Source organism: Eutrigla gurnardus (assembly GCF_963514095.1).
Source record: "Eutrigla gurnardus genome assembly, chromosome: 5".
NCBI classification, from domain to species: domain Eukaryota; kingdom Metazoa; phylum Chordata; class Actinopteri; order Perciformes; family Triglidae; genus Eutrigla; species Eutrigla gurnardus.
This window is the reverse complement of record NC_139919.1, coordinates 23,046,294-23,061,619: the sequence shown is the minus strand read 5'-3', so window position 1 is coordinate 23,061,619 and position 15,326 is coordinate 23,046,294. Positions and strand designations below refer to the sequence as shown.

General features: G+C 41.1%; 1 protein-coding gene and 1 long non-coding RNA gene across 3 annotated transcripts; both read right to left on the bottom strand.

Moving 5' to 3' along the window:
* Nucleotides 1-288: 288 nt before the first annotated feature.
* On the bottom strand, nt 289-15,140 carry LOC311013272 (uncharacterized protein). Of its 2 annotated transcripts, XM_084009310.1 has the most exons (11): nt 14,875-15,140; nt 13,980-14,300; nt 12,286-12,612; nt 11,932-12,189; nt 3,656-3,976; nt 3,302-3,559; nt 3,086-3,217; nt 2,393-2,719; nt 2,057-2,296; nt 1,839-1,964; nt 289-1,729 (listed from the first exon to the last, which is right to left on the bottom strand). In XM_084009310.1, the coding sequence occupies exons 1-11, from the start codon at nt 14,921-14,923 to the stop codon at nt 1,560-1,562; spliced, it is 2,529 nt and encodes an 842-aa protein (XP_083865436.1). In that variant the 5' UTR covers nt 14,924-15,140; the 3' UTR covers nt 289-1,559. The 2 variants fall into 2 exon arrangements, with proteins under 2 accessions (XP_083865436.1, XP_083865437.1); XM_084009311.1 differs by lacking the exon at nt 13,980-14,300.
* Nucleotides 5,300-8,031, bottom strand: LOC311014161. The gene is made up of 2 exons (XR_014597231.1): nt 6,088-8,031; nt 5,300-5,962 (listed from the first exon to the last, which is right to left on the bottom strand). It is a non-coding gene; the product is annotated as an uncharacterized lncRNA (long non-coding RNA).
* Nucleotides 15,141-15,326: the final 186 nt, after the last annotated feature.

The window sequence follows — 15,326 nt, the reverse complement described above, 5'->3', positions numbered from 1 at the left end:
TGAATGAGAACAAGTGACTTTTACTCAAACGTTGCCTCAATCTCTCAAAATGCCTTTAACCCACCTGCAGGTCATTATCATGAGAGCAGGTTGAGCTCATACCAAACTTTATATTCTGATGAGACATTGAAGTCTTGGGTTTACATCACAGAGAAGAGGCCTTGTGTCCCCTTTAGATTTAAAGCTAAGGAGAAATTATAGATAAACACAGACAGCACTGAAGGTAAAATGGTAAAACGGTTTAAATGTGAAAATTATGTATTAGGATCCACTAAAACACTGATAAGATAAGATAAGATAGTCCTTTATTTGTTCCGCAGTGGGGAAATATACAGCGTTACAGCAGCAAGACAGTAGAAAAATAAGGATAAAAAATAATAAAAGTGCATTAACAAGAAAAGTACAATATAAAAAAGATATTAACATTAAGACTATATAAAGAAAGTTAAATAAAGTAGAATGTATAATGTACATAATAGACAATTTCCAGAATATATACAGAATGGACTAGATATTAAGCAAATTAAATCAATGTAATACAATACTTTAAATATAAGACCAACTAAAATAGTATTTATTTCTTCAACAAAAGTGTTGTATTTTATCAGAGGTATAACAACAAGGTGAAAAATGTAACCATGCCATCAAAAATATACATTCACACACAGTAACGCCTCCTTAAACCAGTAGAGGGAAACCTCACACTTACTAATACAGATGACAAGTCAGGAAATGTTATTCAGTGCTCAGCTGCAATTAAAGGAACAGTCCGTGATCAAAATGTCAATAACAGGGCAGCTTATCAAAGCTGGCCGATGACACATGACTGACTCATTTACAGGTTTTGAAGATCTAGCAAAACGACAAAGCAAATAAATGAAGGCGCTTACTATTAAATGTTTTGAAATATTTCACATTATAACTCTTTGTAAAAATGGAAGAAAAACAGACCTATTTAATAAAAAGTACAGAGAACTTTTATCTACATAACTCAATATTTAGAGTAACACTTTTATCATATATATGCACATAATTTAGGTTGTGTGAAAAAGAATGTTAAAAACATGCATTGATGCAATATCAATTATGCAATTATTAATTTTAAAAAAACAGATTCAATTCATCACCAAAACATCATTTTCTCTTCTCAGAAAAATGTCTGTTTCCAGGATTGTGATGAAGCATTTCTCAGATAATCCAACGTGTGTTAAATATCTGCTTTACATGAAGAAGATTTTTTTCACCACATTTGGAGAAGCATTGTTTTCACCAGAGAGCGACGATGTGGAAATGTACAGTACAATGTTTTCCAAATGGCATCTAAATGAGTTGCACTGCTAATATGATGACACAACATTGACCCACACGTTGCTTTAGGATGCTTTGTCCCTCTCCAAAGACAGTGGTGCACTGAACATTTCACAATAAGCCCGTCTCTCCACTTGAATGAATTCTGTGTGAATGATCCCACTTTCCCCACTCAACACCTGAAGTGAGTGAAAAGAGTCACCCGACACCAAGCGGTCTGATCCACGAAGTTAGAGTTCAGACGCAGAGCTTCACATTTCAACCATCACAACAGAGTTCTCTTGATGCTCCAGCTGTGAACGGACGGCAGAGTCTACGGCCGTCTCACGCTTGTTTTTCTTCCAAGCGAAATAGACGGTGATCACAATTAATGCAAGAATCACCACAGCTGCTCTCACCCCACATATGAGGAGGGAGTTATCTGCTCAGATAAAAAGACAGAAGAATTACACGTCAGGTTTTATTACTTCAATAAGTACCAGGGGTCGTCTCAGCCGGAGGAAGAAACCGTTTGATGTGTCTCTGCTTACCCACAGTGGAGGCCTCACTCTCAGTGATTGTGGTCGTTGTTGTCTCACACAGGGAATTATTGCCCGAGAGCACCCATCGTGATACGTGTATCGCATCAGAAAAGGTGCAGTTGAGTAATGTGAAGCCTATGGGAAAGAAACATACATGACTGATGTACAGTTAATCATCAGCATTATTATTATGAAGTTGTTGGGGTTTTTTTTATGTTCACCCTCACCACAGGAAGTTTTCCTACTGACGTAGTTCCTGACTGAGCAGACCAGTCGTCCTGAGACGTGTTGTTTCAGAGTGATGTTGTTAGTCTGCGTTGTTCCAGAAAGGAGCTCAGCGTCTGTCAGTGAGCGACCGTCCAGAGTCCAGCTGTACTGAGGACAGTCTCCTCCCTCAGAGGAGCAGGACACCTTCATCTCTCCCTGGGACAGACACTCAGAGACCAGCAGGACAGAGGACACAGGAGCTGAAGGAAACACATTCTGATCAGTGTGGCGATAAAATGTCATTATAAATACTTCTACATTTTTAATTTCCCTGTTAGCAAAAAATAGTTATTTACCTTGGATTGTCAACTGTAGAGTCCGCTGCTCTGATATCTGTCCATTTGAATTAAAAGTTCTAAGTTCATATTCACCACCATCAGTCCTGCTGAGCTCATTGATCCTAAATCTGCCATTACTGGGAGTAAAGGAGGATCTGCTTTCTATTATATTTATTAAAATGCGATCCTTTCTCCCACTGAGTATCTCATTGAGTATTGGGTTTTTTCTCAATGAGTATCTATATATATCTGAGGCGCTGTCCATCAGCTGGAGGCCCACAGTTCCTCCCAAAGCTCCATAACACTGAGCTCCATTCTGTCTGGCATCACAGGAGGTTTCCACACCTGGACATTTAGGAAAAGAAAACATGAAAGTGTTTTATACGTATGTTTTGTATATATTCAACCATCACAACAGAGCTCTCTTGATGCTCCAGCTGTGAACGGACGGCAGAGTCTACGGCCTTCTCACGCTTGTTTTTCTTCCAAGCAAAATAGACGGTGATCACAATTAATGCAAGAATCACCACAGCTGCTCTCACCCCACATATGAGGAGGGAGTTATCTGCTCGGATAAAAAGACAGAAGAATTACACGTCAGGTTTTATTACTTCAATAAGTACCAGGGGTCGTCTCAGCCCGAGGAAGAAACAGTTTGATGGGTGGACTAATGTGAGGTGAGAATTTTCAGAACACATTGATGTGTCATACCAACAGTGGAGGTTCCTGTGTTTGTGGCTTGAGTTGTTGTTGGCTCAATACATTGCAGGGTATTATCGGCTTCAAACACCCACTGTGCTATGTGCGTCCCACTGGTTGAAGTGCAGTTAATGAATATGAAGCCTGTGAGAAAGACACAGATCAATGGCTGATGTAAAGCTAATCATCAGTGTCGTAAACATCCAACCGCTGTCTATTTTCACTCACCACAAGTAGATATAACCTTTTCTTTAAAGACTTCACTGACGTAGTTCCTGACTGAGCAGACCAGTCGTCCTGAGACGTGTTGTTTCAGAGTGATGCTGTTAGTCTGCGTTGTTCCAGAAAGGAGCTCAGCGTCTGTCAGTGAGTGACCGTCCAGAGTCCAGCTGTACTGAGGACAGTCTCCTCCCTCAGAGGAGCAGGACACCTTCATCTCTCCCTGGGACAGACACTCAGGGACCAGCAGGACAGAGGACACAGGAGCTGAAGGAAACACATTCTGATGAGTGTGGCGATAAAATGTCATTATCAATACGTCTACATTTTTAATTTCCCTGTTGGCAAAAAATAGTTATTTACCTTGAATTGTCAACTGTAGAGTCCGCTGCTCCATCAGCTGTCCATTTGAATTAAAAGCTGTAACTTCATATTCACCACCATCAGTCCTGCTGAGCTCATTGATCCTAAATGTGCCATTACTGGGAGTAAAGGAGGATCTGCTTTCTATTAGATTTGTTAATATGCGATCCTTTCTCCCAACGAGTATTATTGTTGTTGTCTTTCTCAATCTGTATCTATATATTTCTAAGGTGCTGTCCATCAGCTGGAGGCCCACAGTTCCTCCCAAAGCTCCATAACACTGAGTTCCATTCTGTCTGGCATCACAGGAGGTTTCCACACCTGGACATTTAGGAAAAGAAAACATGAAAGTGTTTTATACATAATATGTATAAATAATAATATGTACATATGTATGAGATATTATGCAAATCAAAGCAGGCCAGTCATTAACAACTCATGCTGTGTTTTTTGCACTAACAGAATTATATTTTGAAACTATGCCAAATTATATTTCAGGATGTATTTTGGTCAAATGTATAAATTAATGCTCACAATATTGAATACTCATTTTAATAGTGCTTAAATTTAAAAATAAAAAGCAGCATGATATAACATGGCTACACATGTTTTAACTTTCATGTCACTTTAAGGGTTAAAGTTCATGGTAATATTAATATTTACTTTAATTTTCACAATAATATTGATCACTAGATTTGCCATTGTGTTTTTACAATAAATAATGGAATTTATGGAATTTAACTTCAGAAAAGCTCAAATATCAGTTTTAAACAGTAGATTCTTATATCTTATAACCAACAGGTGTCTCCTCCTGCAGAAGTTGAGCTCACTGAGGACAATGTCTATTCAACAACTATACTTCATCAACAGGTTCCATTATTAATGAGTCATTAGTGTTCAAAGTTAAGCAGCTCACCATGAGAGACTCCAAGTAGCATCAGGAACAGTCCAACCAAAGCTTCCATGTCTCTTCAGTGTTTAGACTCCGTTGATCCAATCAGCAGCTTCCAGACAAACTTTTCTACTTTTCCCCCAAAGAGCAAACATGCACACGCTACACTGAACAGCCTGGAATTTGTCCCGTTAGTGATCAACCTCAGGGAGAATGTGTGAAATTGTCGAACCGACCAGAGCGCCGCTGTATTCATCTTTTAATAGGCAGAGAAGAGAAAAGGAAGTCAGTTTTACTTCCCCTTTCAGGCTCCAACCACACGACCTCTGTATGCAAACGTCTGAGTGAGCGAGGGAAACATTAAACTTCACACTAAAAGAGGATTTGAGACTGACAGCTTCATCTCTCCATCTCATCTCATCATTTCCTACCAAATATTAATATGATACGTAATCATCTCTAAATGAATGAGAACAAGTGACTTTTACTCAAACGTTGCCTCAATCTCTCAAAATGCCTTTAACCCACCTGCCAGTCATTATCATGAGAGCAGGTTGAGCTCATACCAAACTTTATATTCTGATGAGACATTGAAGTCTTGGATTAACATCACGGAGAAGAGGCCTTGTGTCCCCTTTAGATTTAAAGCTAAGGAGAAATTATAGATAAACACAGACAGCACTGAAGGTAAAATGGTAAAACGGTTTGAATGTGAAAATTATGTATTAGGATCCACTAAAACACTGATAAGATAAGATAAGATAGTCCTTTATTTGTTCCGCAATGGGGAAATATACAGCGTTACAGCAGCAAGACAGTAGAAAAATAATGATAAAAAATAATAAAAATGCATTAACAAGAAAAGTACAATATAAAAAAGATATTAACACTAAGACTATATAAAGAAAGTTAAATAAAGTAGAATGTATAATGTACATAATAGACAATTTCCAGAATATAAACAGAATGGACTAGATATTAAGCAAATTAAATCAATGTAATACAATACTTTAAATATAAGACCAACTCAAATATTATTTATTCCTTCAACAAAAGTCTTGTATTTTATCAGAGGTATAACAACAAGGTGAAAAAGGTAACCATGCCATCAAAAAAATACATTCACACACAGTAACGCCTCCTTAAAGCAGTAGAGGGAAACCTCACACTTACTAATACAGATGACAAGACAGGAAATGTTATTCAGTGCTCAGCTGCAATTAAAGGAACAGTCCGTGATCAAAATGTCAATAACAGGGCAGCTTATCAAAACTGGCCGATGACACATGACTGACTCATTTACAGGTTTTGAAGATCTAGCAAAACGACAAAGCAAATAAATGAAGGCGCTTACTATTAAATGTTTTGAAATATTTTACATTATAACTCTTTGCAAACATGGGAGAAAAACAGACCTATATTTTTAAATTTAATAAAAAAACAGAACTATTATCTACATAAGTCAATCTTTAAAAGAGTAACACTTTTATCATATATGCCCATCAATTAGCTTGTGTGTAAAAGAATGTTAAAAACAGACCTATATTTGTAATTATAATCAAAAACACAGAACTATTATTTACATAACTCAATCTTTAAGAAATTAACACTTTTATCATATATATGCCCATCAATTAGCTTGTGTGAGAAAGAATGTTAAAAACATGCTTTGAATACAATATCAATTTTGCAATTATTAATTAAAAAAACAGATTCAATTCATCACCAAAACATCTTTTTCTCTTCTCAGAAAAATGTCTGTTTCCAGGATTGTGATGAAGCATTTCTCAGATAATCCAACGTGTGTTAAATATCTGCTTTACATGAAGAAGATTTTTTCACCACATTTGGAGATGCATTGTTTTCACCAGAGTGTGACGATGTGGAAATGTACAGTACAATGATTTCCAAATGGCATCTAAATGAGTTGCACTGCTAATATGACGATACAACATTGATCCACACGTTGCTTTAGGATGCTTTGTCCCTCTCCAAAGACAGTGGTGCACTGAACATTTTCACAATAAGCCCGTCTCTCCACTTGAATGAATTCTGTGTGAATGTGAATGTCAGGCAGTTTCTTAGCAACTTCAGTGTCCATCTTTACATTCGGGCAGGGAAATTCTCTCACGGCCCCTCTGCCTACAGGCGACTGCCCTATGGTACTCCAGTCCAATTGGGAAGATACAGAGCACATCCAGTAAAACTAACCTCTAATACCTTTAAAGTTTAATAGGAAGGAAGAATAGAAATCATACAAAACTGTTCAACGTAGGCTGGTCAACCCATCGATCCCGTTAGTTAAACCTGACCCTGCCTAGGAAATCTCACCCCAAGCTCGTGGAAAACAATAAAACATTAAAAACTTTCTTCCACCACCGCAGAACCACCAGATGTCCGCCCTGGTCACAAGTTGTCTTCTCACCCACGCATCCTGCACACCCCAGTCTCCTGCTGATAACTTCAGGGTTAGATTACAGGGAGCCAAAGTTCCTACACTAACCGTACCTTCTTCTCTAGACAGACAGGTGTAGTTGCCGTCATATGGCTCAAACCAGGGTGGCCGCGTGTGAGTTGGCACAGGGGGAAACAATTGGTGTACAGTGGTGCAGTTCCTGTCACCGGGTAGAGACACAAAGTTATACAATTTGCGGTCCAATTTCTCTTGTAGCTCTTAATTTGGCCGGTGTTGAATTAGCTGGCGTTGTATTGGCTAGTGTCGAATTTACAATCAGTGATTCAGCTGCGGTGCGATTGTTGTTGCCATTCGATTGTCGAGAGTGACGTTCGTGTACCCAGAGTATCGGAATTACCACTATCACTGCTACCAGACTGATTAGACACAATGTTCCTCTCATACGGCATCCCGTCCTTCGGTATGGATTCCACGGTCTGTCGGCCATGGTGTGGTGCTTTTACTTATCTGTCCCCTCCGGAGTGCTGTATGCTCTCTTACAGTGTGTCAGATGAACCCACGTTCCTCTCTCAGCGATGTGGACTGCTGTCGGTGTAGATAGCAGAACCTGATATGGACCTTCCCAGCGAGGAGATGACCAGTGATACCAATGATAACTGCAATGAAACTTTTAGTTGAATGTTAAACATTTCTGATAATTTAGCCATGACTTGGTTTCTGAAATGTGGACCGTTATCGCAATAAATTGTTTCTGGGAATCCGAATCTTGGTGCAATAACAGTAGCAAAGATTTTTGCTACCACTATAGCTTTGTTTGTTGCTGTTGGTGTGATTTCAACCCATTTTGAAAACATATCTACTATTACCAGACAGTATTTCTTCCCCTCTGATTTGTTTAGTTCGATGAAGTCCATGCATATTGTTTGGAAAGGATATTCAGCTTTCGGGAACGCTCCTCTTTTAGGTCTCATTCTTCCTTGCGAGTTGTGCTTGGAGCAAATCAAACAGGATGCACAAACATTTTTAGAGTACTTTTGGAATCCATACATTGTAAAACATTTACTTATCATTGCCACCATCCCTCCTGTTGAGACATGGGTAATTCCAGGGCTGAAAATAGCCGCAAATCGATAGAGGGTTTTAGAAAGGATGGGCTATCAGCTACACAAATGTAATCTGAACCCTGTCCCTCTGTCGCTGCGCGTTTACAGAATGCAACTGCTTTTGGTAGGAGAACAGCATCCAATAAAGTTAGTATCAAATCTTTGTGTTGAATAGATTTGCCTGTAGATGTTACCATGCCTCTGTTTTTTCACTGTTGTGCGAAAACATGCAGTGTGGAGAATGCATACTGGCTATCTGTGTAGACTGTGATAGCTTTCCCTTCCCCCAATCTACATGCCTCCGTCAAAGCTACTATCTCTGCTGCCTGTGCTGAGAAATGTGATGGCAAAGGTGAGGATTTCGACACCCTCCCCTGTGTCCCCACCGCACACTACTGGCATTCGTGCCATCTGGATCTTTCCTGCAGGAACCATCAACAAACATTATTATGTCTGGATGTGTGAGTGGTGTATCATTCAGGTCTGCTCTCGGTAAAACAATCTCCTCAGTTTTAGCTAAGCAGTCATGTTTATCACCGTCCTGTTCGTGTGGCAAAAGTGTAGATGGATTCAATGTGTTGCAGCGTTCGATCGTCAAATGTGGCTGCACCATTAGTATTGTCATACAATTGAGATGCCGTGCTGGTGGCATGAAAGCTACTTTGTTTTGCATCAGAAGTACAGAAACTGCATGTGAAACCTTCAATGTCAATGGATGAAATAACACGAGTGAAGCTGAACTCTGTACAGCAATAGCTGCTGCCTGCACTGCCTGTAAGCATGGAGGCATAGCTCTTGCTATGGGATCAAGTTTAGAAGAGTAGTAAGCTATCGGTCTTAGTTTTTGTCCAAAAGGCTGTGTTAGAACGCTGGTCATGAATCCTTGTCTCGCGTCACATGTTTGGATGAAAGGTTTTTTGTAGTCTGGGATTGCTAATACTGATGTGCTCACTAAAACCTGTTTTAGTTGTTTGAAGGATTGTTCTGCCTCTTGTGTCCAAATATTATCTCTGGCTGCCATTTGTTTCTATTTGCTTTGTGACCTTGTTCAGCCAAAAACTTCAGCAGTGCTCAAGTGTCTGTTTTACAGTCAGCTTGAGCTATCAGAATATCATCAACATACAATAGAATTTTTGTGGGTTAAATTTAGCTAAATTTGATGACATCCCCTGTGTGCTGTGTATGTGTGTGTGTGTGTGTGTGTCTCAGCATGACCTGTCCGTTGAGATAGTCACGCAGGTGTTGATTCTCGGTTCCGGGGAGATGAGTCTTGATGCCGTCTGAGTCCTGAGTCCTTTGCCTCTTGCCCCTCCTCCTCGTCCTCCTCCGGACCTGCAGCCTCTCACCCAATGTCCAGTTTTAGCAAACACCGTTCCTGTCTCTCGATCTGCTCCCCTCCGCGCCCCACTCCCTCCTTCTCCTCCTCCTCTCCGCCATCCACCCCGCTTTCTCGGTGCACCCGCTACGGGTTTAACCCCCTTGTTCTGCGTCCCATGGGTGCCCTGGTATTTGCGGAGCGGAGGCTTCTGGCGGTTCGGAGGAGGCCGGAACATGTGCCGGCCTGGGGTGGAGTGGAGGTGGCCGCAGATGAGGCTGATCCGGGTAGGGGGAGGGACAGGCGTCGGACCCAGAGGGACCTCGTCATCATCTCTCCGTTGTTCTCGGCGAGAATAAAGAACAACAACAAAGATTAGAATTTGTCTGTTTGTGTGCTTCTTTTTCTTTTTCTCTCCTGCTCTAGTTTCACCTCCTGTTCTAATTTTTTATTTCTATCTTCCTCTTCCTGCTTTTCCTGTTCTGTTCTCATTTTTTATTTATATCTTCCACATTTAGTCTTCCCCGAAACCCATATTTGGTTTTCCACAGCTTAAGATATTTGACGTTGTCTTTATCTTTCCCCTGCATATACTTTGCATCTCCTGTATACTCACCTTCCGTGTTCCGGCCGCAACACGAATGGCTGTTACCCATCTTATTTTATTTATATCTAGTTCACTCTATTCTATTTTATTCTATATAGGTTGTATATATACTCACAAACAACTTTAACAATAATAAAAAAATACACAGAAAAAAAAAAACTAATGTTTGTCTTACCTGAGTGATAGCGCTTTTCCTTTTTTTGTTAACTCAGGCGGCCTGGTGGATCAAAGTAGTTTACGTCGTTCCAAAGACGTTTTACTGGCCTCAAGACCCAGTACTTTGAGGTAGGGATCAAAGCAGGTCTCGTCGTTCCAAAGACGTCCCTTATACTGTTCTCAGACCCAGTACTCCGAGGTGCTTGTTTGACCTCTGATTTTTTACTGACTTAGCAAGACTCCCTCCTAATCAAAACTACCCGATAGGAGAATCCCTCCTCTCCTTTTTTGGTAACTGGTCGACTGTTGTCAACACAGTTCTAAATGAGTAGAAAACCTTTTCATCCGATCTGGTAAAACCCTTTCTCAGCAAGTTGAGAATCCTGGATAGCTTTGTTGCTTTTCGGACCTAAGCCCCCGGACTTTAAACCCAACGCTTTTCGGACCTGAGCCCCGGACTTTAGACCCAACGATTTTCGGACCTAAGCCCCGGACTTTAAACCCAACGCTTTGCGGACCTAAGCCCCGGACTTTAAACCCAACGCTTTTCGGACCTAAGCCCCGGACTTTAAACCCAACGCTTTTCGGACCTAAGCCCCCAGACTTTAAACCCAACACTTTTCGGACCTAAGCCCCGGACTTTAAACCGAATGCTTTTCGGACCAAAGCCCCCGGACTTTAGACCCAACGATTTTCGGACCTAAGCCCCGGACATTAAACCCAACACTTTTCGGACCTAAGCCCCGGACTTTAAACCCAACGCTTTTCGGACCTAAGCCCCCGGACTTTAGACCCAACGCTTTTAGGACCTAAGCCCCCGGACTTTAGACCCAACGATTTTCGGACTTAAGCCCCGGACTTTAAACCCAACGCTTTTCGGACCAAAGCCCCGGACTTTAGACCCAACGCTTTTCGGACCTAAGCCCCGGACATTAAACCCAACACTTTTCGGACCTAAGCCCCGGACTTTAAACCCAACGCTTTTCGGACCTAAGCCCCCGGACTTTAGACCCAACGCTTTTAGGACCTAAGCCCCCGGACTTTAGACCCAACGATTTTCGGACTTAAGCCCCGGACTTTAAACCCAACGCTTTTCGGACCTAAGCCCCGGACTTTAGACCCAACGCTTTTCGGACCTAAGCCCCCGGACTTTAAACCTGGCTGTTCTATTACTGGTTCCAAACGCAGTCTTCGAGATCCTAGATCTTGGTAGTTTTACCAAATGGTGAAAACAACCCTCACTCAGGAATTTTTATGTTGGCCTAATTTATTTTTGATGCCTCAGATTCCTCCTTCGTTCGGACCCCGTCACTGCTCTCCTCTCCAGCCGCGCCCGCCTTGCAAGGTGTTCAGGTCCGGTAGTTGGAGAAGAGAAACAGATATTGGGCCCCACGTTGGGCGCCAAAATGTTAAAACAATTTTCCCGTAAACAAATAAATTCACCCAAGGAGGAGATCGGACACATAAGTAAAGTCGACGTCTGACTTTAATCTTGTACAAGAGGAGCAGTTACAATGCAACAACGTGTGAGGATGCTACAGAGGAAGTGCTCAAATCACTGTTGTGACTTGAGTCTTTTAAAGGCACAGGAGATAACGCGTCACTGACAGTTAACCTTCATGTAGAACAAGACATCATGATTACCAGGCCTCTGATAACATTTAGGTCAGCCATGGGGATACTAAAGTAATAAACAGTTCAACACATAAAGCTGTAACCTGAACAAAGAAAACTTTAAGACATGAGGTTATACAAAATTCTTATAACAGCTCTCTATTTTCACTCACCACAAGTAGATATAACCTTTTCTTTAAAGACTTCACTGACGTAGTTCTTGACTGAGCAGACCAGTCGTCCTGAGACGTGTTGTTTCAGAGTGATGTTGTTAGTCTGCGTTGTTCCAGAAAGGAGCTCAGCGTCTGTCAGTGAGTGACCGTCCAGAGTCCAGCTGTACTGAGGACTGTCTCCTCCCTCAGAGGAGCAGGACACCTTCATCTCTCCCTGGGACAGACACTCAGGGACCAGCAGGACAGAGGACACAGGAGCTGAAGGAAACACATTCTGATCAGTGTGGCGATAAAACGTGATTATCAATACTTTTACATTTTTAATTTCCCTGTTAGCAAAAAATAGTTATTTACCTTGAATTGTCAACTGTAGAGTCCGCTGCTCCATCAGCTGTCCATTTGAATTAAAAGTTGTAAGTTCATATTCACCATCATCAGTCCTGCTGAGCTCATTGATCCTAAATGTGCCATTACTGGGAGTAAAGGAGGATCTGCTTTCTATTGCATTTGTTACAATGCGATAATTTCTCCCATTGAGTATCTCATTGAGTAATGGGTATTTTCTCAATGAGTATCTAAATATTTCTGAGGCGCTGTCCATCAGCTGGAGGCCCACAGTTCCTCCCAAAGCTCCATAACACTGAGCTCCATTCTGTCTGGCATCACAGGAGGTTTCCACACCTGGACATTTAGGAAAAGAAAACATGAAAGTGTTTTATACATATGTTTTGTATATATTCAACCATCACAACAGAGTTCTCTTGATGCTCCAGCTGTGAACGGACGGCAGAGTCTAAGGCCTTCTCACGCTTGTTTTTCTTCCAAGCAAAATAGACGGTGATCACAATTAATGCAAGAATCACCACAGCTGCTCTCAGCCCACATATGAGGAGGGAGTTATCTGCTCGGATAAAAAGACAGAAGAATTACACGTCAGGTTGTATTACTTCCCGAATGTGGCAGGATAGTCTTTTCCTTCCCATCCCTTCCCCACTCCTCCTTGCATCCATCCACATCAGGTGTGGGCTGGCGCACTGATTGATGGGCGGCACTGCATACTTTTCTTATACTGGTCTGGTCACACCTGCGGTCTCTCTCTTACTTTCCTGTTCTGCTCGTCCTCCGTGCTGGCCGCATTGGTGACACGGTTCTCCCTTTTGTGACTGTAGTGCGGCAGGCTGCTGTTGCCGTGGGACCGAGTTGTCGCGCTGGAGGCCGTCCCTGTGTGATTGTGTGGCTCCTCGTGGTAAGTCGGCGTTGTCCGCCCTCCTCTTTTCCTTCCACCTGCTGCTCATCCCTCCTGGCTAATTGTTAATATTCTGTGCCACAGTTGGGATCAGGTGGAAGCCGTGTAGTAACTCTGCTACCTGGTCTGCTGTGACGCTGCGCCGGAGAGGTCCATATATGTCCATTTATCGCCACGGCTCCCTGGACGACATTGCTGTTTTGTTCGGCTGTTTATTTTGGCTCATTTAAACTGTTCTGTGGCGATCGGCTCTCCAGAGCTATGATGGAGCTGTGATTAAGACAGGCTCTTCACAGAGCTGGTGTCAGGGTTTGTTACAGCCTTAAGAATTTTGTTTGATTTATTAATTATTTGGGCTAATGTGAAAAAGGATTTATTTGGTTAATTTTGTTTAACGAATATTGATTTACTGTTTGTTTTGTTTGTTTTTCTTATTTAGAACATATTGTTTGATTATGTTAATTTACAGAACATTCAACATTGAGCTGTGAGGCCTGAGGGAAATTATTTATATATATATATATATATATATATATATATATATATATATATATATATATATATATATATATATATATATATATATATATATATATATATATATATATATATATATATATATATATAATTTCCCTCTTTTTCTTTGTGGACAGGTGCTGTGGGCCAAAGCCGCAACCCAATCCCTGGTGGTGGTGTTTTCTTCGTGAACCCCCTTTGTGTGTGAGTGTGTATGCGGTGTCACGGGTGTTTTGGTAAGTAATCCCTCCCTTAATTTCCTTGTTGGCAAAAAATAGTTATTTACCTTGAATTGTCAACTGTAGAGTCCGCTGCTCCATCAGCTGTCCATTTGAATTAAAAGTTGTAACTTCATATTCACCACCATCAGTCCTGCTGAGCTCATCGATCCTAAATGTACCATTACTGGGAGTAAAGGAGGATCTGCTTTCTATTACATTTGCTGAAATGCTTTCCTTTCTCCCAATGAGTATTACTGTTGTTGTCTTTGTCAATGAGTATCTAAATATTTCTGAGGCGCTGTCCATCAGCTGGAGGCCCACAGTTCCTCCCAAAGCTCCATAACACTGAGCTCCATTCTGTCTGGCATCACAGGAGGTTTCTACACCTGGACATTTAGGAAAAGAAAACATGAAAGTGTTTTATACGTATGCAAATCAAAGCAGGCCAGTCATTAACAACTCATGCTGTGTTTTTTGCATCTACAGAATTATATTTTGAAACTATGCCAAATTGTATTTCAGGCTGAATTTTGGTCAAATGTATAAAATAATGCTCACTATTATCAAATGCTCATTTTAATAGTGCTTCAATTTAAAAATACATTAAAAAGCAGCATGATATAACATGGCGACACACGTTTTATCTTTCATGTTACTTTAAGGGGTAAAGTTCATGGTCATATTAATATTTACTTTAATTTTCACAATAATATTGATCTCTAGATTTGCCATTGTGTTTTTGAAATGAATAGATTTTTGGAATTTAAAGCTACTGAACCTCAGAAAAGCTCAAATATAATTTTAAAACGATAGATTCTTATATCTTAGTTCTTCAGAACCAACAGGTGTCTCCTCCTGCAGAAGTTGAGCTCACTGAGGACAATGTCTATTCAACAACTATACTTCATCAACAGGTTCCAATATTAATGAGTCATTAGTGTTAAAAGTTAAGCAGCTCACCATGAGAGACTCCAAGTAGCATCAGGAACAGTCCAACCAAAGCTTCCATGTCTCTTCAGTGTTTAGCCTCCGTCGATCCAATCAGCAGCTTCCAGACAAACTTTTCTACTTTTCCCCCAAAGAGCAAACATGCACACGCTACACTGAACAGCCTGGACTTTGTCCCGTTAGTGATCAACCAGGGAGAATGTGTGAAATTGTCGAACCGACCAGAGCGCCGCTGTATTCATCTTTTAATAGGCAGAGAAGAGAAAAGGAAGTCAGTTTTACTTCCCCTTTCAGGCTCCAACCACACGACCTCTGTATGCAAACGTCTGAGTGAGCGAGGGAAACATTCCTACTTCACACTAAAAGAGGATTTGAGACTGACAGCTGGCATTTGTCATCCCTCCATCTCACCATTTCCTACCAAATAAGAATATGATACGTAATCATCTCTAAATGAATGAGAA